The sequence below is a fragment of the Hyla sarda genome, chromosome 1 (assembly GCF_029499605.1).
Source record: "Hyla sarda isolate aHylSar1 chromosome 1, aHylSar1.hap1, whole genome shotgun sequence".
Taxonomy (NCBI): domain Eukaryota; kingdom Metazoa; phylum Chordata; class Amphibia; order Anura; family Hylidae; genus Hyla; species Hyla sarda.
The window spans coordinates 95,768,435-95,792,309 of record NC_079189.1 but is presented as its reverse complement, the minus strand read 5'-3'; the positions used below and the strand labels follow the sequence as shown (position 1 = coordinate 95,792,309).

Genomic DNA, 23,875 nt, shown 5'->3' with positions numbered 1-23,875 from the left:
CAGGAGGCCCTCTTCTCCGCTTCGGGCCGGCCTCGGACTAGTGACGTTGCCTTGACGACGACGCACAGGGACGTCCTTCCCTGCGCATGAACGTCCCTGTGCATCGTCGTCAAGGCAGCGTCACTAGTCCGGGGCGGGCCCGGAGCGCAGAAGAGGGCCTCACGGTGAAGATGGACAGCCCGGAACAACTAACCCTCCCCACCGGATGGTCCCTGCAGCATAGATGGCCCGGAACAGCTCACCCTTCCTTCCCACTGAGGGGAGGTGAGTAGAAAACTAAAGGGGGGGTCTGGATGATGACGAAGGCCGCAGTGGTCTTAAACCTGCGGACCTCCAGGTGTTTCAAAACTACAACTCCAAGCATGCCCGGACAGCCGATGTAGTTTTGCAACATCTGGAGGTCCGCAGGTTGAAGACCACTGATGAAGGGATTGACAGTCGGTGATGATGAAGGGGGGGAATGATGACAGTGGTCTGGATGATAACAGGGGTGGATGATGACAGGCGGTGATGATGACAGGCGGTGATGATGAAGGGGGGATGATGACAGGGTGATGATGAAGGGGGGATTATGACAGGGTGATGATGACAGGCGGTGATGATGAAGGGGGGGATGATGACAGGGTGATGATGACGGGGGTATTAATGACGGGGGTCTGGATGATGACAGGGGGATGATGGTATGGGGGGGATGATGCATTTCCCACCCTAGGCTTGTAGTCGAGTCAATAACTTTTCCTGGGTTTTTGGGGTGAAATTAGTGGCCTCAGCTTATATTCGGGTCGGCTTATACTCGAGTATATACGGTAAGTAAATGTACAAATGAACTCACGGCCCTCGATGTAGATGCAGTTTCAAACTTTTATTCCCGAAGGAGGCATACACAGATGTCGGGAGGGGTAGAGGAGATGGGAAAACGTCCGTTTTGCTGCTTTCACTGGTCCCTGCGTCACTTCTCCTTCCTCCATTCATTTAACACAGCATGATCATTGCACCTGTGTAGCTCAGTGGTTAACCCTTCAATTCTGCTGAGCGGTGCCTGCCTCTGTTCTGCAACAACCAATTCACATTATGCTTTTCACATATCAGTAATTGTCAACTAGAAAAATGAATGCAAACAACCGTAAAGTGAAAAACCTATATACAAGCCATAGTGTCCAATCGTTTCAACGTTCTTCAATAGATATCATGCACAAGGATACATTAAAGGAAAACTGTCAGATATTTTCTCCCGCACTATCCAGAGTACTGGTGGATAGTGCGGGAGACGCTGATTAAAACAAGCCCTACCTTACCCGGATCCGCCCGGCCGTTTGCCCGCAATTGTAGTTTTATTCTATGTGTGTATCTTGCTGTAACTGGCAAGGGCGGGGCTTCTGCAGCTAACTGGCACTGACGTCAGCGCCGCTTATGAATATTCATCCCCCCTCCCTCCAGATAGGAGCGGTGAAGAGAGGGAGAACTGGAGGGAGGAGGGATCAATATTCATAAGCGGCGCTGACGTCAGTGCCAGTTAGCTGCAGAATCCCCGCCCGTGCCAGTTACAGCAAGATTTACACATAGAATAAAACTACAATTGCGGGCGAACAGGCGGGCGGGTTCGGGTAAGGTAGGGCTCGATTTAATCAGCGTCTCAGTATCTGTGGATAGTGCGGGAGAAAATATCTGACAGTTTTCCTTTAAACATTGTATACATTAATATCCTTACGATCATTCAATCCCAGTTGTCCTAAGGCTTTTGTCTTTAGTATAGTAGCCATTTCTTTTTTCAGTAACAGGGTATTAACATCCCCTCCTCCCGGGATTCCATCAATACATACAAGCCCCATAAAGGACATTGCAGAAATATCACCTCCATTGATCTCACAAATATGTTTTATTAATCTCGGATACCCCTTTCCCGTGGTTATGGATCTAGCGTGCTCGGAGAACCTGGCATTCAGAGATCTTATCGTCTTGCCAAAATAGAACATGCCATACTCACACTTGATGGCATATACGACTGACTTGGTGCGGCATGTTATATGTTGGTTAACCCTATATGTTGGTGTACCATCTTGCTCGGATACATATAGCTACACCAATTACATGACCCGCATCTGAAATTTCCTGTCGGGGCATATTTTATTAACCAATTCGTTTGGGCTGAATTCACACGTCCCCTCACCAACTTATTCCTTAAATTCATAGTTCTGCGGAAAGTGATGAGTGGTTTCTTTTTCCCCACATCCCGCAGAACCTCGTCTTGGGCCAATAAAAAACTGTTCTTGTGAATCACATTTTTTAATACATGCTCCATAAGACTGTATTCAAACAAAAAGATAAACCATCTATCCTTAGAAGCCATGTTGCCACACTTTTTCTTCTTTTTTTCCAGAAGTTTGGTACGATCCAAGGCCCTTGCCTTATTTTATGCTTGTTGCAGCATGGCTTCAGGATAATTTTTCCACCGTAACCTTTCCAACAGATCCTCTGCCTGAGAATCAAAAACAACAATGTCTAAGTTAAAGGGGTATTCCAGGCCAAAACTTTTTTTTATATATCAACTGGCTTCGGAAAGTTAAACAGATTTGTAAATTATTTTGATTAAAAAATCTTAATCCTTCCAATAGTTATTAGCTTCTGAAGTTGAATTGTTGTTTTCTGTCTAACTGGACTCATGTCCCGGAAGCTGTGCAGTACCTATGGGGATATTTTCCCATCATGCACAGCTCCCGGGACGTGACATCATCAATGAGCAGTTAGACAGAAAACTTCAGAAGCTAATAACTATTGGAAGGATTAAGATTTTTTAATAGAAGTAATTTACAAATCTGTTTAACTTTCCGGAGCCAGTTGATATATAAAAAAAAGTTTTTGCCTGGAATACCCCTTCAATTCAACTCAAACGAACTAAATGACCAAATGGTAAAGAATTTTTCACATACATGGGATGATAACTATTGTGATTTCATAGTGAGTTCACCGCTGTACTTTTGCGATACCCCTTTGTGAGTAAATGACCAGTGGATGAATCCAGTTCGACATCTAAAAAGGTTAGCACGTTGTCACCAAAAACACTGGTGAACTGCATATTGTGAACGTTACTATTAAGGTAGGTGACAAACTTTTCAAACATCTTGTGTGTCCCATTCAATGGTAACAGGTTACTTTTGTATATAAGATGTATTGTTAGGCATATAACAAGTCCATCACAGTTAAATGGTGCTATCGTTCACCATCAATACAATCTTGGTTAGATATACCTGGATAGCTTGCGGCGAGCACATATCTATATGAATGAATATGCATTCAGTGAATTACTTAAGAGCACATCGTTAGTTCTTGCAGATTTCTTATTTATTTGCATGGTTTCTTTCTGGTCACATAAGATATTTCTTTTCAATCATATTCAAAAATATCATGGGGTACGATGGATTATATCCCAAACAGGTAAGATGACGAATACCTCAGTTCCAGCCTGTTGCACTATGTTGCAGGGTACAACCCCTTAATCATGCGCCTGATTAAGGGGTTATACATGTGCTCGCCGCATGCTATCCAGGTATATCTAACCAAGCTTGTATTGATGGTGAACAATAGCACCATTTACCTGTGATGGACTTGTTACATGCCTAACAATACATCTCATATACAAAAGTAACCTGTTGTCATTGAATGGGACAAAGGAGTTGTTTGAAAAATTTGTCACCTACCTTAATAGTAACGTTCACAATATGCAGTTCACCAGCGTTTTTGGTGACAAGGTGCTAACCTTTTTAGTTGTCGAACTGGATGCATCCACCGGTCATTTACTCACAAAGGGGTATCGCAAAAGTACAGCGATGAACTCACTATTAAATCACAATAGTTATCATCCTATGTATGGGAAAAATTCTTTACCATTTGGTCAGTTAGTCCGTTTGAGGCGAATTAACTCAGGCATTGCTGTTTTTGATTCTCAGGCAGAGGAACTGTTGGAAAGGTTACGGTAGAAAAATTATCCTGAAGCTATGCTGCAACAAGCATATAACAAGGCGAGGGCCTTGGATCGTACCAAACTTCTGGAAAAAAAAAGAAGAAAAAGCGTGGCAACATGGCTTCTAAGGATAAACGGTTTATCTTTTTGTTTGAATACAGTTCTAAGGAGCGGAGCGTGTATTAAAAAATGTAATTAAAAAATGTGATTCACAAGAATTGGTTTTTATTGGCCCAAGACAAGGTTCTGCGGTACGTAGTGAAAAAGAAATCACTCATCACTTTCTGCAGAACTATGAATTTAAGGAAAAAGTTGGTAAGGGGACATGTGAATTCAGCCTAAACGACTTGGTTTATGAAATCTGCCCCGACAAGAAATTTCAGATGCGGGTCGTGTAATTGGTGTAGCTATATGTATCCGAGCAAGATAGTACAACTGGGTGGTGAATCTTTTAGGGTTAACCAACATATAACAAGTCAGTCGTATATGCCATCAAGTGTGAGTGCGGCATGTTCTATTTTGGCAAGACGATAAGATCTCTGAATGCCAGTGTTACGCCGAGCGCTCTGGGTCCCCGCTCCTCCCCGGAGCGCTCGCAGCGTTTACCTGCTCGCAGCGCCCCGGTCAGACCCGCTGACCGGGAGCGCTGCGATAGTGTCTCTAGCAGGGATGCGATCCGCGATGCGGGACGCGCCCGCTTGCGGTTCGCATCCCAGCCTGCTTACCAGACCCGTCCTCCGTCTATTCAGTCCCAGCGCGCGCGGCCCCGCTCCCTAGGGCGCGCGCGCCGGCTCTCTACGATTTAAAGGGCCAGTGCGCTGCTGATTGGCGCCTGGCCCAAATTAGTGAATTCACCTGTGCACTGGTCTATATTACCTCACTTCCCCTTCCCTGTATTGCCAGATCTTGTTGCCATTGTGCCAGTGAAAGCATTCCTTGTATGTCCCAAGCCAGTGTTCCAGACCTCCTGCCGTTGCCCCTGACTACGATCCTTGCTGCCTGTCCTGACCTTCTGCTACGTCCGACCTTGCTCTTGCCTAGTCTCTTGTACCGCGCCTATCTCAGCAGTCAGTCAGGGTTGAGTCGCTATCGGGTGGAACGACCTGGGGGTTACCTGCCGCAGCAAGTCCATCCCACTTTGCAGCGGGCTCTGGTGAATACCAGTAACCCCTTAGACTCCGTTCCCCTGGTACGGCCCACGTCATCAACCCACTGACACAGAGGATTCACCACCAGTATCCTCACAGTACCCGGATCCTGACAGTAGATCCGGCCATGGATCCCGCTGAGGTCCCGCTGCCAGTTGTCGCTGACCTTACCACGGTGGTCGCCCAGCAATCGCAACAGATAGCGCAACAAGGTCATCAGCTGTCTCAACTGACTGTTATGCTACAACAGCTTTTACCACAGCTACAGCTTCCAGCCTCCGCTTGTCCTTCCGGACAAATTTGATGGGGACTCTAAATTATGCTGTGGTTTTCTCTCGCAATGTTCCCTGCATTTGGAGATGATGTCGGACCAATTTCCCACTGAACGGTCAAAGGTGGCTTTCGTGGTTAGTCTCCTGTCTGGGAAGGCCTTGTCATGGGCCACACCGCTCTGGGACCGCAATGATCCTGTCACTGCCACTGTTCAGTCCTTCTTCGCTGAGGTTCGTAGTGTCTCCGAGGAACCAGCCCTCGCCTCTTCTGCCGAAACAGCCTTGCTGAACCTGGTCCAAGGAAATTCTTCTGTAGGCGAATACGCCATCCAATTTCGTACCCTCGCCTCTGAATTATCTTGGAACAACGAGGCCCTCTGCGCGACCTTTAAAAAAGGCCTATCCAGTAACATCAAGGATGTGCTGGCCGCACGAGAAATTCCTGCCAACCTGCATGAACTTATCCATTTGGCCAACCGCATTGACATGCATTTTTCCGAAAGACACCAGGAGCTCCGTCAGTATATGGACTTTGTTCGCACCAGGCGATTTCTCTCCCCGGCTCCTCTCTTCTCTGGTCCACTGCAATCTGTTCCTGTGCCTTCTGCCGTGGAGGCTATGCAAGTAGACCGGTCTTGTCTGACCCTACAAGAGAGGACACGCCACCGCAATGAGAACCTATGCTTGTACTGTGCCAGTACCGAACACTTCCTGAAGGATTGTCCTATCCGTCCTCTGCGTCAGGAAAGACGCACTCCGATTCCGCATAAAGGTGAGACAGCTCTAGGTGTGAACTCTGGTTCTCCACGTCTTACTGTGCCTGTGCGGATTTCTTCTTCTGCTAACTCCTCCTTCTCAGCTGTGGCCTTCTTGGATTCAGGCTCTGCAGGAAATTTTATTTTGGCCTCTTTCGTTAACAGGTTCAACATCCCAGTGACCAGTCTCGCCAGACCTCTCTATATCGCTTCAGTTAATGGAGAAAAATTGGACTGTACTGTGCATTACCGCATAGAACCCCTGTTAATGTGCATTGGATCTCATCACGAAAAGATTGAATTTCTGGTCCTCTCTAACTGCACTTCTGAAATTCTCCTCGGCTTGCCTTGGCTCCAACACCATTCTCCTACCCTTGACTGGACCACCGGGGAGATCAAGAGCTGGGGTGCTTCTTGCCACAAAAAATGCCTCACGTCTGCTCCCAGTCCCGTCAGTCAAACCTCAGTGACTCCTCCCATACCAGGTCTCCCCAAGGCCTATCAGGACTATGCCGATGTTTTTTGCAAAAAACAAGCAGAGACTTTGCCTCCTCACAGGCCTTATGACTGCCCTATTGATCTCCTTCCTGGTACTACTCCACCCCGGGGCAGGATCTACCCTCGTTCTGCTCCTGAGACTCAAGCCATGTCGGACTACATCCAAGAAAATTTAAAGAGGGGATTCATCCGCAAGTCTTCATCCCCTGCCGGAGCGGGGTTCTTCTTTGTCTCCAAAAAAGACAGTTCCTTACGCCCATGCATCGATTACCGCGGTTTAAATAAGATCACTATAAAAAAACGCTATCCCCTGCCTCTTATCTCGGAACTCTTTGACCGCCTACGTGGCGCTAACATCTTCACCAAATTGGATTTAAGAGGTGCATATAATCTCATCCGCATCAGGAAAGGGGATGAGTGGAAGACTGCATTTAATACCAGAGACGGACATTTTGAATATCTGGTTATGCCCTTTTGGCTCTGCAACGCCCCTGCTGTCTTCCAGGACTTCGTGAATGAAATATTTCGGGATCTGTTATATACCTGTGTTGTGGCTTACCTGGACGACATTTTGATTTTTTCTTCTAGCCTCGGAGAACACCGCCGCCATGTCCGTCTAGTGCTCCAGAGACTCCGTGACAATCAATTATTTGCCAAGATAGAGAAATGTCTCTTTGAATGCCAATCTCTTCCCTTTCTAGGTTATTTAGTCTCAGGGACAGGGACTTCAAATGGACCCAGACAAACTGTCAGCCGTGTTAGATTGGCCACGCCCCTCCGGACTCCGAGCTATCCAACGCTTCTTGGGGTTTGCCAATTACTACCGACAGTTTATTACGCATTTTTCCACCATTGTGGCTCCAATTGTGGCCCTAACCAAGAAGAACGTCAACTCTAAGTCCTGGCCTCCCCAAGCGGATGAGGCATTCAATCGTCTCAAAACAGCTTTTTCTTCTGCTCCTGTACTCTCCAGACCTGATCCATCTAAACCCTTCTTGCTGGATGTAGACGCCTCCTCGGTGGGAGCCGGAGCTGTACTCCTACAAAAAAACTCTACTGGACATAACATTACTTGTGGTTTCTTTTCTAAGACCTTTTCTCCGGAGGAGAAAAATTACTCCATTGGTGATCGAGAACTTCTGGCCATTAAACTAGCCCTCGAAGAATGGAGGCACCTGCTGGAGGGTTCCAAATACCCAATTGTCATCTACACGGATCACAAGAATCTCTCGTATCTTCAGTCTGCCCAACGGCTGAACCCACGCCAGGCTAGGTGGTCGTTGTTTTTTGCCCGTTTTAACTTCGAGATTCATTTCCACCCTGCTGACAAAAGCATCAGGGCTGAATCCCTTTCTCGTTCCTCTGATGCTTCCGAAACGGAAGTCCCCCTGCAACACATTGTTCCTCCTGAGTGTCTGATCTCCTCTTCTCCAGCTTCTATCAGACAAACACCTCCTGGAAAGACTTTCGTCCCCCCACGCCAGCGCCTAAAGATCCTCAGGTGGGGACATTCCTCACACCTCGCCGGCCATGCTGGCGTCAAGAAGTCCATCCAACTCATCTCTCGTTTATATTGGTGGCCTACCCTGGAGGCAGATGTCACTGATTTCGTTCAGGCCTGTACAGTTTGTGCCCGGGACAAGACTCCTCGCCAGAAGCCTGCCGGTCTCCTTCATCCTCTGCCTGTCCCTGAGCTACCATGGTCTCAGATTGCCATGGATTTTATAACGGACCTGCCTTTACCCCATGGCAACACAGTCATTTGGTTGGTCATTGATCGTTTCTCCAAGATGGCACATTTTATTCCACTTCCAGGCCTTCCTTCTGCGCCACAGTTGGCGAAACAATTTTTTGTGCACATTTTTCGCCTTCACGGGCTTCCCACGCATATCGTCTCGGATAGAGGCGTTCAATTTGTATCAAAATTTTGGAGAGCTCTCTGTAATCAACTAAAAATCAAATTAAATTTCTCGTCTTCCTATCATCCCCAATCCAATGGGCAAGTAGAGAGAGTTAATCAGATCCTTGGTGACTATTTGCGACATTTTGTTTCCTCCCGCCAGGATGATTGGGCCGATCTTCTACCCTAGGCTGAATTCTCGTACAATTTCAAAGACTCTGAATCCTCCGCCAAATCCCCGTTCTTTGTGGTGTACATCCGTCACCCTCTTCCCCCCCTCCCCACTCCCACCCCTTCTGGTCTGCCTGCTGTTGACGAAGTTACCCGGGACTTCTCCACCATCTGGAAGGAGACTCAAAAATCCCTCCTACAGGCCTCATTCCGGATGAAGAAGCATGCTGACAAAAAGAGAAGAACTCCTCCTGTCTTTGCTCCTGGAGACAAAGTGTGGCTCTCCGCCAAGTATATCCGCTTCCGTGTCCCCAGTTATAAACTGGGACCACGTTATCTTGGACCCTTTTAAATCAAGTGCCAAATCAATCCTGTCTCCTACAAACTCCTTCTTCCCCCTTCTCTCCGTATTCCTAACGCTTTTCATGTTTCTCTCCTTAAACCGCTTATCCTTAACCGCTTCTCTCCCAAGGTTGTTGCTCCAGCTCCTGTCTTTGGTTCCTCCGATGTCTTCTCTGTTAAAGAAATTCTTGCGTCTAAGACGGTCAGAGGTAAAAAAAAAAATTCTCTTAGATTGGGAGAATTGCGGCCCTGAGGAGAGGTCATGGGAACCTGAGGATAACATCCTCGACAAAGACCTCATTCACAAATTTTCGGGCTCCAAAAAGAGGGGGAGACCCAAGGGGGGGGGTACTGTTACGCCGAGCGCTCCGGGTCCCCGCTTCTCCCCGGAGCGCTCGCAGCGTTTACCTGCTCGCATGCCCCGGTCAGGCCCGCTGACCGGGAGCACTGCGATAGTGTCTCTAGCAGGGATGCGATCCGCGATGCTGGACGCGCCCGCTCGCGGTTCGCATCCCAGCCTGCTTACCAGACCCGTCCTCCGTCTGTTCAGTCCCGGCGCGCGCGGCTCTCTGCGATTTAAAGGCCCTGTGCACCGCTGATTGGCGCCTGGCCCAAATTAGTGAATTCACCTGTGCACTGGTCTATATTACCTCACTTCCCCTTCCCTGTATTGCCAGATCTTGTTGCCATTGTGCCAGTGAAAGCGTTCCTTGTATGTCCCAAGCCAGTGTTCCAGACCTCCTGCCGTTGCCCCTGACTACGATCCTTGCTGCCTGCCCTGACCTTCTGCTACGTCCGACCTTGCTCTTGCCTAATCTCTTGTACCGCGCCTATCTCAGCAGTCAGTCGGGGTTGAGTCGCTATCGGGTGGAACGACCTGTGGGTTACCTTCCGCAGCAAGTCCATCCTGCTTTGCGGTGGGCTCTGGTGAATACCAGTAACCCCTTAGACTCCGTTCCCCTGGTACGGCCCACGTCATCACCCCACTGAAACAGAGGATCCACCACCAGTATCCTCACAGTACCCGGATCCTGACAGCCAGGTTCTCCGAGCACACTAGATCCATAACCATGGGAAAGGGGTCTCCCAGATTAATAAAACATATTCGTGAGATCCATGGAGGTGATATTTCTGCCATGTCCTTTATGGGGCTTGTATGTATTGATGGAATCCCAGGAGGAGAGGATGTTAATACCCTGTTACTAAAAAAAGAATCGGCTATTATACTAAAGACAAAAGCCTTAGGACAACTGGTATTGAACGATGGTAAGGATATTAATGTATTCAATGTTTAATGTATCCTTGTGCATGGTATGTATTGACGAACACTGAGACGATGGACACTATGGGTTGTATATAGGTTTTTACCTCATGTTTGTTTGCATTAATTTTTCTAATTAATAATCACTGATATGTGAAACGCATAGTGGAATTGAAGGGTTAACCTCTGAGCTGCACAGGTGCAATGATCATGCTGTGTTAAATTAATAGAGGAAGAAGAAGTGATGTAGGGACCAGTGGAAGCAGCACAGGCTGCGAAACGTACGTTATCCCATCTCTTCTCCCCCTCCCATCGTCTGTGTATGGCTCCTTCGGGAATAAAAGTTTGAAACTGCATCTACATTGAGTGCTGTGAGTTCATCTCTATGTTTACTTACAAATATATAGTAACAAATACACAATAACACCAAGTAGAAATAGCTAAATAGTCACAGTTTTGTGCAACAATTCTGGTATCTAGGAGTAAAAAACTTAGGAATTACTAAGCACCTGCGATTTGTCAAAACCTTTTAAACAAGCTTTTCCTCTCTACAATCCATTGGGGCTAAGCCCTTTATATGTGAAATGTAGTCTGGGGACATTGTGGAACATAGTCAGAAAAGTGGTGAAGCATTCATACTATACAGTACATCTACAAGTAGTAAGTGCTAGGAAGAGGTCCAAAACAAATGTTTAAATAGGGCGCATACACCAGTGAAGCTGAGAAAAGTTGGCATTAGCAATTCAAACTCTGGCTTTTAGTGTCATGAGCGACATTTATCCATTTGGGTCGCTCATGTCATAAGTTAGTGCCATTTTGGTCTCAGGTCTTGCTGTTTCTTTTACACAAACCTTAACCCCTTAAGGACGAGGGGCATACAGGTACGCCCTTGTGTCCAGTACTTAAGGACCAAGGGCGCCTTAGTCCCGTTACCAGGGTTTGAAGACTGCTCACGAGCTTAGCAAGCTTCATACCCTGTGGCTATCAGCATCCAGGACCCACGGTTAATGCCGGAGATCACCGATGGGGCCGATGTCCGTCATTAACCTGTTTAGACGGTGCGATCAAAGTCGATCGCGGCATCTAAATTTGGGAGTTAACAGTGCCAGTTAGTTTAGTGGAGCTGATCGGAACAACCGCAGCAAAATTGCGGGTCCAGATCAGCTGAGTGGACAGTGGGAGAGCCCTTACCTGCCTCCTCACCGTCGATGGTGTACACATAACAAAAAATACCAAAGTCCAAAATTGCACATTTTTGGTCACTTCATATGCCATAAAAAAGTCCAATAATGGCACTGATAAAAACTACAGATCACAGCACAAAAAATAAGCCCTTATATAGCCTCATATGCGGAAAAATAAAAACTGTTATAGGGGGTCAGAAGAGGACAATTTCAAGCATATTCATTTTGGTGCATGCAGTAAAAAAAAAATTTAAAGTAGTAAAATAAAATAAAACCTATATAAATTTGTTTTCTTCTAATCGTATGGACCTACAGAATAAAGATAAGGTGTAACTTTTACCAAAAAGTGCACTGCGTAGAAACGGAAGCCCCCAAAATTAACAAAAATATCATTTGTTTTTTTTTTTTCAATTTCACCCCACACATTTTTTTTTGTTTCTCCATTGATTTTGTTATGAAGCGATCAATGTCATTACAAAGTACAATTGGTGACGCAAAAAACAAGGCCTTATATGGGTCTGTAGGTGCAAAATTGAGTGTTATGATTTTTAGAAGGGAAGGAGGAAAAAAATGAAAATGCAAAAACATAAATTGGCTTGGTTTTTAACCCCTTAATGACAATGGATGTAAATGTACGTCATGATGCAGTGGTACTTAACACACCATGACGTACATTCACGCGTCGCCATGACCGCTAGCACCAGACCGGTGCTTGCATCATGCGCAGCAGGTCCCGGCTGCTATCAGCAGCCAGGGACCCACTGGTAATGGCGGACATCCGCGATCACGCGGATGTCCGCCATTAACCCCTCAGATGCTGTGATCAATACAGATCACGGCATCTGCGGCAGTGCAGTATTTTGAATGGATGATCGGATCGCCCGCAGAGCTGCCGCAGGGATCCGATCATCCAGCATGGCAGCTGGAGGTCCCCTCACCTGGCTCTGGCCGTCTCCCGGGGTCTTCTGCTCTGGTCTGAGATCTTGCAGACCAGAGCAGAAGATCACCGATAGCACCGATCAGTGCCATGCTCTATGCATAGCACTGAACAGTGGGGTCACAACTGGGTATTTGTTGTTTTGAGTTTATGTCAGAACCGCTGAAAAATCAGCCACCCCTGTGCAAATCACCAATTTAGACCTCAAATGTACATGGCACACTCTCACTCCTGAGCCATGTTTACGCCCACATATGGGGTAGTTCTGTACTCAGGAGAAATTGCGTTACAAATTTTTTAGGTCTTTTTTTCCTTTTACCGCTTGTGAAAATTAAAAGTATGGGGCAACACCAGCATGTTAGTGTAAACATTTTTTTTTTACACTAACATACTGGTGTAGACCCCAACTTTACTTTTTCATAAGGGGTAAAAGGAGAAAAAGCCCCCCCAAAATCTGTAACACAATTTCTCCCGAGTACAGAGATACGACATATGTGGCCCTAAACTCTTTCCTTGAAATACATCAGGGCTCCAAAACGAGAGAGCACCATGCGCATTTGAGGCCTAAATTGGGGATTTGAATCCGCCACAAAAATACCCTACGGCAGTGTTTCCCAAACGGGGTATCTCCAGTTGTTGCAAAACTCCCAGCATGCCTGGACAGTCAGTGGCTTTCCGGCAATACTGGGAGTTGTTATTTTTCAAAAGCTGGAGGCTCCGTTTTGGAAACAGTGCCGTACAAGACGTTGTTTTTGTTTTTATTGTGGGGGGACTGTGTAGGGGTATGTGTGTATGTAGTGTTTTACTTTTTATTTTGTGTAGGTGTAGTGTAGTGTTTTTAGGGCGGGTTACAGTGAGTTTCTCGCTGGGAGTTTGAGCTGTGGTAGTTTTAGGTGGAAATAGGGAGAGTTTCCTGTGTAGGTCCGCCCTTTTTAGAGCGAGTAACACGGGAATTAATAGGGCAAGAGAAGGGCCTTACAGGGAAATTTTTTACCCTGACCTGCTACAATGGACAATACATTGTTCCCTTCCACCTTTTTGAGGAAAGTGTTACTCATCTTAAAACGGGCGGCCCCACACAGGCCGTATTAAGGAGCGGAGTCTAAGGTGCTGCTGGTCTTCACCAGAGCCCGCCGCAAGGCAGGACAGGCTTGCTGCGGCAGGCTACACCCAGGTCGCTACCCCTGATATGACTCGACCACAAAGGTAGCTGGACAAGATGAGGTACAGATGGATGAGGCAGAGGCATGGTCGGACTTAGCAGAAGGTCAAGGCAGGCGGCAAAGGTGCGTAGTCAAATAACGTAGCAGAAGAGTGAAATATACAGGTAAGGCAAACAGAAAATAGGGAACGCTTAATCTCAGGCTAGCTGAAGATCTAGCAGGGAAGAGGGGGAGGAGCTGGCTTAAATAACATATGGGAAGGACCAGGCACCAATTAGTGGTGCGTTGGTGGCTTAAATCTGGAGAAGCCGGCGCACGTGCGCCCTAGGTGGCAGGGAACCAGAGAGGCGGGCAGCAGCAGGTAATGAACGGGCTGTGATTCGCATGCGGGCACATCCCGCGGTCCTGCCAGGGGAAGGAGGCGGCGAGCGCTCATGGTCAGAGCGCCGGACCGGAGCGGTCGCCATGACACTACCCCCCCCCCCCTTTTGGTCTCCCTCTCTTTTTGGAGGACAATAACTTCTGAATGAGGTCACGGTCTAAAATGTCCTGCGGCTCCCAAGACCTTTCCTCCAGCCCAAATCCTTCCCAATCCACAAGGACAAAACATTTTCCTCTGATAAACTCCAGAATTTCCTTGACGATATAAACATCACAGGTACCTGAGATGGGAGTAGGAGAAATGTCTTTTTTAGAGAAGCTGTTATGGATAACAGGTTTCAAGAGGAAGACATGAAAAGAATTCGGGATATGGAAAGAAGAAGGCAGATGGAGAATAAGCCACAGGATTTAAATGTTTCTAGATCTTGTAAGGACCCAAATAGTGAAGACCTAGTTTATAACTGGGTACCTTAAAGCGGATATATTTGGATGACAACCATACTCTGTCTCCAGGAGAGAATTCGGGAAGAGAACGCCTTTTCTTGTCCGCTTGAGATTTCATACGGGAGCGGTTACTATATTTATTCTGTACCCTACTGATTCCCCTTATTATGAGAGACCTCCATTCTTCGCAAATATATTTGTGTTTACTTGGTGTGGTAAGCACCCTCATATTACTAAATTCATTATGCAAAACACAAGCGTCTAGGGGGACCTTGTATACCTCACTTAGTTAAGTACTTTTATGTGTCATGTTTTGCCCAGCTTTTACTTGTGAATGTGAGTGCTTTGACTCCTCTTTGGGTTACTGTTGAATCCGACCTAGTAGCTCCCTACTCTCTATGTGCATTAGTGTGGTCTTCTTCTTCTGTTCCTCTTCTAATCTGGTTAACCCCTCTGCTTACATCACTCTTTATTTCCTTTCTCTATGGAGCTTGGGTTGTATTAAGTTTCATCATCAGTCTTTTTCTTCTTCTCTAACACCTCCCCACTCACAATCCCATTTTCATACTAGGTCTAGACCTGTCTCCTTTTCTTTGGTGGAATTCTCATAATTTAACAAAATTCTCAGATTTTCTAGAGTGAAAATGTCTCCCTACTATGGAGCACTTTCACTCGATGGCTATTCTTCCTTTTTGGGCTCAACAACTGTTCTCTTATTTGAAGTCTGTAGTCTCTTCTATTGGAAATATTTCTGCCACATTTTTTAAGGGGGGGTTTTGAGTTTCCTTGTAGGTTCCTACCATGTGCTCCCTGCCAGAGGTCTGGGAGAATGTTTCTCTACACGTGAGTTACATCCACGTGTCCCCTCTTTTACTTTTCAATGGCCAGCACTCCCCGCCACCCATTCTGCCCAGGTGTTTTTAATCAACAAGAGACTGCATAGCGTTTCCTCCTAGCATTCATCCAGCCCTTTGGCAGGGAGCACATGGTATGTGTTCACACTGGTGTGGTGCTCTGTGGCGGCCATTTTTGCTGCTGTGCTTTGCTTGTGGGGTGGTGTAGTTTTGAGCTGGGTGCTTGGTCGGGCAGCATTGGGGCTGCCTGGTCACTGGGTGATTTCCTCTGTGGGCTTGGTGACCTATTGGTGGTGGTCATTGCCGAGCACTACGCCAGTGTTAGTGTAGGGACCCACTCTTATCAGGTGGCCTTGTCATGGCAAGTGGATTTGCACATTTTGATCAAAGGGTTCACTAACATGTTAGTTTTTGAAATTCTGCTGAGAAGCAATTAGATCATAGTAAAAGTTGTGGATGTGCGCCCATGATCTGTTTCTCTACATGTGAGTAAATGTTTTTTCTTAAGTGCAAAATAGAAGTAAAACTTTTAAAAAGTTGTTGATGGTTATGAATCTTACATTGAAATATTAATATTTGTTTTTTGTTGTTGTTTTTTAGATATAGACAATTGTGGTAAGTAGATTTTTATATTTTTAGACAACTGTCTTCTATGGTTATTTTCATAGTGGCATTTTTTATTTTATTTGCTGACTTCCATGATTTCCGTGGTTTCATGGCACAGCCCAGCAAATAGGCAAGGTTTTGGCCCATGTTCACATGCCCTAATATTGTAAGTTATTAAACAACAGCTTTTTCCAAGGTTTAATGGTGCAGACATACATCCAATGTATGAGCTGTGAGGAAGAGAAGATCATCTGCGCCGGGGGCCATCCAGAAAATCAAGGTAAGATTCATAGTAGTAGCCAGAATCACTAGAATAATCATCAACCTTATTATTACACATATCAATAGTCTTTTACCAGTAATATGCATGTACATAAGATTTCTATTATACGTTTACTGTGGTATCAGAATGTGACTATTATATACAAAATAGGAAGATTTGCTGCCTCCTCTGTGTAATGAAATAATCTGAAGGCATTAAATATGGGTGGGCTATAACAAAGGGAACATGGAGGAAATGAGTATACACAAGCTGATGTATTTTAGGAGCACACTGTGGATGGCACTATCTTTAGTGGTGGTCACTGTGGCTAGTGGAGCACACTGGGGTTGTAACTATTTTTAGTGGTGCCGACTGTGGCTGGTATTCATTTGGAGTACTGGCTGGTCACATGGGTGTCATTATTTGGCTTACAGTCTATGGGGACATTTATGCTTGACAAAGAGGGTATATAGAGGGTACACTGTATCGAGAACACTTTTGGGGGAATACTTTGTTATTGTAAAGGGGGCATTGGCTAAAACTATGTAACAAAAATACAGGGCCTAAATGTTGTGTTTTCTGCTTCAATGTAAATGACAATATTCTCCTGACTGCATGATTTCCCTTTCTGCACAGAATCCTTTGACAAATGTAGTTGTGTATGCACCCAGAAAAGATGTTTTGGTAAAGTATCTGCTTATATTCCCATATAAAAATGTACACTTTTAATGAGTAAAAAAGACAGAATCGTAAATCCACCATGTACTTTAAGGTTAATATTCAGAATCAGAACCCTTCTAACAGTACATAGTCCATAACAGAAAATATTCTTAAACCAGAAGGACATTTACATTAATATCTCTCCACTAAAAATCCTTCAGGTGCTATAAGCAGAATAGAAGCATCATTTGGGGCAGCCTGTGGTGTGTAATTATAAAAACTCCTTAGTACTCTCCTCATACTTGACTTTTTCTCCTTGTATAAGATTTAAAGACCGGATTTGAGTGCTCTCCCTGTAAAGATCCCCCATCACATCTCACAAATACTATAGACTGTGGAGGTAAGCAGACAACATAAAATAAACCAGCTACTATCAGTTACAATGTAAAGACATTTCTCTTCAAAGACAGAGGGAGTCATATGTATTAACCCTGACCTTCATATGCCATAATAGCATAAATGCAAGGTGTGGGGACCAACTAGCTACAAAACAAAGACTATAACATTAAATGTCTATTTATATTTTTCTAGAGAGACATTTGTCAGTTATAGAGGAAGAAGATGTAGTCCTTGAGTGCAATTTTGATTGGTTCGCCAGACTGGAGGAGGGCCATAAAACCATGTTTGATATGGTAAATACAATGAAAATTCCCAAAGAAATAAGTGTGAAGTAGAAAACTGTTGACATTTTCTGACCAACACTTATCATCTATCTACAGGATAGGTGGCAAATCTCTGATCCCTAGGTGCCCCGCATGTGGGACCCACACCTATAAGAGAATAAGGTTCTGCGTTCCCCATAAGAATGGAGCAGGTGGTTGGGCATGTGCGCCGTGCTCAGTTTAACTCTATGGGATGGTTGAAAGTATCCAAGTTCAACATTCTGCTACCGCCAAGCAATGGGGCACTCAGTGATCAGATATTCTTCAGCTCTCCTATGATCCTATGAGTGTTATCAGTGAAAAAACCCTTTTAGGCCATGGTTACACATGCCGAATTTTGCTTGAAGTCAGTGGGTTGCAAAATATGCAGCGGATTTTACTACCCATTGACTTCAATGGGTAGGAAAATATGCAGCAACAAATACACATAAAAATATGGCACATTTGACCCAACCCTCAAGGCGTACCTGTCATAGTGCCAAAAAAAAAAGTGATATGTTACTCAGTACCTAATCCTGATCATGTACATATCATATGTGTCTAGGACCTACTGTACATATCCCTAACCAATAGCATTTATATGTTGCTCACTTGCTTTGTGTTCTTTCCTTGTGGAGGAGGCGTATCCATCTCTCTCCCCCCCCACTGTTTTTATGCATACATTTTCTATCTGTTCCTAGTAAAGCTGGATGCTAATCAACATATATGTCACTATGTGTGTTATTCAGCTTTCACAGACTCCTGAATGTCTGATCAGCTTCTTTGTCAGAGAAGTCAGAGAAAGCTTTGGCTATTCAAGCATGCTGGAAGATGTAGTTTTGTAACAGCTGGAGCTGCAGTGTTTGTAAAGCACTGTGTTAGAGCAGTGTTGTTTTAAGCTGTTGCAAAACTACAACTCCCAGCATGCCCACACATCTTTTGTCTGTAGTTTTGCAAGAGTTGGAGGCACACAGCTGGAGAATAACATAGCTCTAACATAGAGTTTTACAAAGATTGTACTCTCAGCTGTTGCAAAACTACAACTCCAATCATGGGAGATGTAGTTTAGGAACAGCTGAAGGCTGTTGTTACGCCAAGCGCTCCGGGTCCCTGCTCCTCCCCGAAGCACTCGCGGCGTTTCTCTCCCTGCAGCGCCCCGGTCAGACCCGCTGACCAGGAGCGCTGCACTGACATTGCCGGCGGGGATGCGATTCGCATAGCGGGACGCGCCCGCTCGCAAATCGCATCCCAAGTCACTCACCTGTCCCGGTCCCCGGCTGTCATGCTCTGGTGCGCGCGGCTCCGCTCTCTAGGGCGCGCGCGCGCCAGCTCTCTGAGATTTAAAGGGCCAGTGCACCAATGATTGGTGCCTGGTCCAATCACCCTAATTAGTTTCCACCTGCTCCCTGGCTATATTACCTCACTTCCCCTGCACTTCCTTGCCGGATCTTGTTGCCTTAGTGCCTAGAGAAAGCTACTCTGTGTTTACCACTACTGTGTTCCTGACCTCCTGCTATTACCATTGACTACGAACCTTGCCACCTGCCCCGACCTTCTGCTACGTCTGACCTTGCTCTTGTCTACTCCCTTGTACCGCACTTATCTCAGCAGTCAGAGAGGTTGTGCCGTTGCCAGTGGATACGACCTGGTTGCTACCGCCGCTGCAAGACCATCCCGCTTTGCGGCGGGCTCTGGTGAAAACCTGTAGCAACTTAGAACTGGTCCACCGACACGGTCCACGCCAATCCCTCTCTGACACAGAGGATCCACTTCCAGCCTGCCGAATCGTGACAGTAGATCCGGCCATGGATCCCGCTGACGTGCTGCTGCCAAGTATCGCTGACATATCCACGCTGGTCGCCCAGCAATCCCGACAGATCGCCCAACAAGATCACCAGCTGTCGTACTTGACCACCATGACACAGCAACTTCAGTCACAGCTACAGCAGCTTCAGTTACAGCTACAGCAACTTCAGTCACAGCTACAGCAGCAACAACCATCTCCTCCGCCGGCTCCTGCACCTCCTCCGCAGCGAGCGGCCGCTCCTAACCTCCGCTTGTCCCTGCTGGACAAATTTGATGGGGACTCTAGACTCTGCCGTGGTTTCCTGTCACAATGTTCCCTACATTTGGAGATGTTGTCGGACCAATTTCCTACAGAACGGTTGAAGGTGGCTTTCGTGGTTAGTCACCTGTCTGGGAAGGCTTTGTCTTGGCCCACACCACTCTGGGACTGCGATGATCTTGTCACCGCCACTGTACAGTCCTTCTTCTCTGAGGTTCGTAGTGTCTTCGAGAAACCAGCCCGAGCGTCTTCTGCCGAAACTGCCTTGTTAAACCTGGTCCAGGGTAGTTCTTCTGTAGGCGAATACGCCATCCAATTTCGTACTCTCGCCTCTGAATTATCCTGGAATAACGAGGCTCTCTGCGCGACCTTTAAAAAAGGCCTATCCAGTAACATCAAAGATGTGCTGGCCGCACGAGAAATTCCTGTCAACCTGCATGAACTTATCCATTTGGCCACCCTCATTGACATGCGTTTTTCTGAGAGACACCAAGAGCTCCGCCAGGAAAAAGACCTTAATCCCTGGGCACCTCTCTCACGGTATCCTTTGCAATCTACCCCTGTGCCTCCCGCCGAGGAGGCTATGCAAGTGGATCGGTCTCGCCTGACCCTTGAAGAGAGGTCTCGCCGTAGGGATAAAAATCTATGTCTGTACTGCGCTAGTACCGAACATTTCTTGGTGGATTGCCCTATTCGTCCTCCACGTCTGGAAAACGCACGCACGAACCCAGCTCACGTGGGTCTGGCGTCTCTTGGTACGGAGTCTGCTTCTCCTTGTCTCACTGTGCCCGTGCGGATTTCCCCTTCTGCCAACTCCTCCTTCTCAGCCGTGGCCGTCTTGGACTCTGGTTCTTCTGGAAATTTTATTCTGGCCTCTTTGCTTGATAGGTACTGCATCCCGGTGACCCGTCTCGTCAAGCCGCTCTACATTTCTTCGGTCAACGGAGTCAAGTTGCACTGCACTGTGCGTTACCGCACAGAGCCCCTGCTTATGAACATTGGACTGCATCACGAGAAAATCGAATTTTTGGTTCTGCCCAACTGCACCTCTGAAGTCCTCCTCGGTCTGCCATGGCTCCAGCATCATTCTCCCACCCTTGACTGGACCACCGGGGAGATCAAGAATTGGGCAACAGTGCAAAGATACTGCTCTATCCCCGTATCCTGGCTTCTGTGCTGCAGACCGGCAGGGTGGCGTTCCCTTCCACGTGCAATCAATAGAAAACGGAAGATGTCCAGCACCAGGAAGGCAGGTAAAAACTTGTTTATTGAGGTACAAAAATAACAAACAGCATATCGAGGAGCGTAGAGCCTACGCGTTTCAGGCTAAAGAGCCCTTAGTCATGGCATGCCTTCCTGGTGCTGGACATCTTCCGTTTTCTAATGATCAAGAATTGGGGTCCTGCTTGCCACAAGAAATGCCTCACGTCTGCTCCCAGCCCCGTCTGTCGAGCCTCAGTGTCTCCTCCTGTGCCTGGTCTCCCCAAGGCCTATCAGGACTGTGCCGTGCCTCCTCATAGCTCCCGTCCTGGTGACACTCTGCCCCGTGCCAAGCCTCACCCTCTGCCCCCCCTCCCCATTCCCACTCCTTCTGAACTGTCTGCCGTGCATGAGCATACCCAGGACTTCACTGTCCCCCAGAAGGAGACTCTACAATCGCTCCCAATGTCCTCGTCCCATGTGGAGCGACATCCCGACAAAAAGAGGGGGAGACCTAAGGGGGGGGGATACTGTTACGCCAAGCGCTCCGGGTCCCTGCTCCTCCCCGAAGCGCTCGCGGTGTTTCTCTCCCTGCAGCGCCCCGGTCAGACCCGCTGACCGGGAGCGCTGCACTGGCATTGCCGGCGGGGATGCGATTCGCATAGCGGGACGCGCCCGCTCGTGAATCGCATCCCAAGTCACTCACCTGTCCCGGTCCCCGGCTGTCATGCTCTGGCGCGCACGGCTCCGCTCTCTAGGGCGCGCGCGCGCCAGCTCTCTGAGATTTAACCCCTTAAGGACTCAGGGTTTTTCCGTTTTTGCACTTTCGTTTTTTCCTCCTTACCTTTTAAAAATCATAACCCTTTCAATTTTCCACCTAAAAATCCATATTATGGCTTATTTTTTGCGTCCCCAATTCTACTTTGCAGTGACATTAGTCATTTTACCCAAAAATGCACGGCGAAACGGAAAAAAAAATCATTGTGCGACAAAATCGAAAAAAAAACGCCATTTTGTAACTTTTGGGGGCTTTCGTTTCTACGCAGTGCATATTTCGGTAAAAATTACACCTTATCATTATTCTGTAGGTCCATACGGTTAAAATGATACCCTACTTATATAGGTTTGATTTTGTCGCACTTCTGGAAAAAATCATAACTACATGCAGGAAAATTTATACGTTTAAAAATGTCATCTTCTGACCCCTATAACTTTTTTATTTTTCCATGTATGGGGTGGTATGAGGACTCATTTTTTGCGCCGTGATCTGAAGTTTTTATCGGTATGATTTTTGTTTTGATCGGACTTTTTGATCACTTTTTATTCATTTTTTAATGATATAAAAAGTGACCAAAATACGCTTTTTTGGACTTTGGAATTTTTTTGCGCGTACGCCATTGACCGTACGGCTTAATTAATGATATATTTTTATAGTTCGGACATTTACGCACGTGGCGATACCACATATGTTTATTTTTTATTTTTTTTACACTGTTTTATTTTTTTTATGGGAAAAGGGGGGTGATTCAAACTTTTATTAGGGAAGGGGTTAAATGACCTTTATTAACACTTTTTTTTTACATTTTTTTTGCAGTGTTATAGGTCCCATAGGGACCTATAACACTGCACACACTGATCTCTAATGCTGATCACTGGCGTGCATTAACACGCCTGTGATCAGCATTATCGGCGCTTGACTGCTCCTGCCTGGATCTCAGGCACGGAGCAGTCATTCGTCGATCGGACACCGGGGAGGCAGGTAAGAGCCCTCCCGGTGTCCGATCAGCTGTTCGGGACGCCGCGATTTCACCGCGGCGGTCCCGAACAGCCCGACTGAGCAGCCGGGTCACTTTCACTTTCACTTTAGAAGCGGCGGTCAGCTTTGACCGCCGCTTCTAAAGGGTTAATACCGCACATCGCCGCGATCGGCGATGTGTGGTATTAGCCGCAGGTCCCGGCCGTTGATTAGCGCCGGGACCGACGCGATATGATGCGGGATCGCGGCGCGATCCCGCTTCATATCGCGGGAGCCGGCGCAGGACGTAAATATACGTCCTGCGTCGTTAAGGGGTTAAAGGGCCAGTGCACCAATGATTGGTGCCTGGTCCAATCACCCTAATTAGTTTCCACCTGCTTCCTGGCTATATTACCTCACTTCCCCTGCACTTCCTTGCCGGATCTTGTTGCCTTAGTGCCTAGAGAAAGCTACTCTGTGTTTACCACTACTGTGTTCCTGACCCCCTGCTATTACCATTGACTACGAACCTTGCCGCCTGCCCCGACCTTCTGCTACGTCTGACCTTGCTCTTGTCTACTCCCTTGTACCGCGCTTATCTCAGCAGTCAGAGAGGTTGAGCCGTTGCCAGTGGATACGACCTGGTTGCTACCACCGCTGCAAGACCATCCCGCTTTGCGGCGGGCTCTGGTGAAAACCTGTAGCAACTTAGAACCGGTCCACCGACACGGTCCACGCCAATCCCTCTCTGACACAGAGGATCCACTTCCAGCCTGCCGAATCGTGACAGCTGTAGGGGTGCAATGGTGATCTCCCATACTGGATACCAATACACTTCACGGCCGATATTCAGTATGCTGCAAAATACAGAGTAGTCTGTCTGCATAAAGATAGATGACCCCTAGAGGCGGCTATTTTAATTTAACATTTTTTAGTAAAATTGAAATTTTTTTCATAAATGCATAATTAAAAAAGTCATCTTATCAGTAGTACTACAATATATCAAAAGTTTCTCATAATGACAGTGCCCCTTTAAGTTGTAAACTGATCTAGCAGTGATTTAAGTGATAAATACAATTAGTTACTTTCCATAGCCATAACCATGATATAAATAATCTAGGATATAAATCACTCATGATATAAAGACTCATTGGATTGTAAGGCCATGTTCACTCGTCAGAATTTTTGTGCCGAATTCCGCATTGGAATTCGGTACAGAGATTCCGCTGCAGCAGAATCCTGTTGAATTCACTGGGATTCTGCTGCACGGTGCACATGGCGGAATTCCCACACAGAATGCATAGCCATCTATGAGACAGCACATTCCTGTGTTGTTTTTCCAACAGCGTGTTAATGCCGGCGCCTACAGTTTGCAGAA

At 46.7% G+C, this 23,875-nt stretch overlaps 1 protein-coding gene across 6 annotated transcripts in view; it reads left to right on the top strand.

Moving 5' to 3' along the window:
* LOC130301974 (izumo sperm-egg fusion protein 1-like) overlaps window positions 1-23,875 on the top strand; it is a 74,013-nt gene that overhangs the window by 42,596 nt on the left and 7,542 nt on the right. For all 6 annotated transcript variants that reach the window (XM_056551658.1, XM_056551655.1, XM_056551660.1 and 3 more), the window contains 5 exons: window positions 15,869-15,883; window positions 16,071-16,154; window positions 16,773-16,820; window positions 17,122-17,196; window positions 17,388-17,488. In XM_056551658.1, coding sequence (XP_056407633.1) covers window positions 15,869-15,883; window positions 16,071-16,154; window positions 16,773-16,820; window positions 17,122-17,196; window positions 17,388-17,488 — 323 coding nt within the window. The remainder of the gene's footprint in view (window positions 1-15,868; window positions 15,884-16,070; window positions 16,155-16,772; window positions 16,821-17,121; window positions 17,197-17,387; window positions 17,489-23,875) is intronic.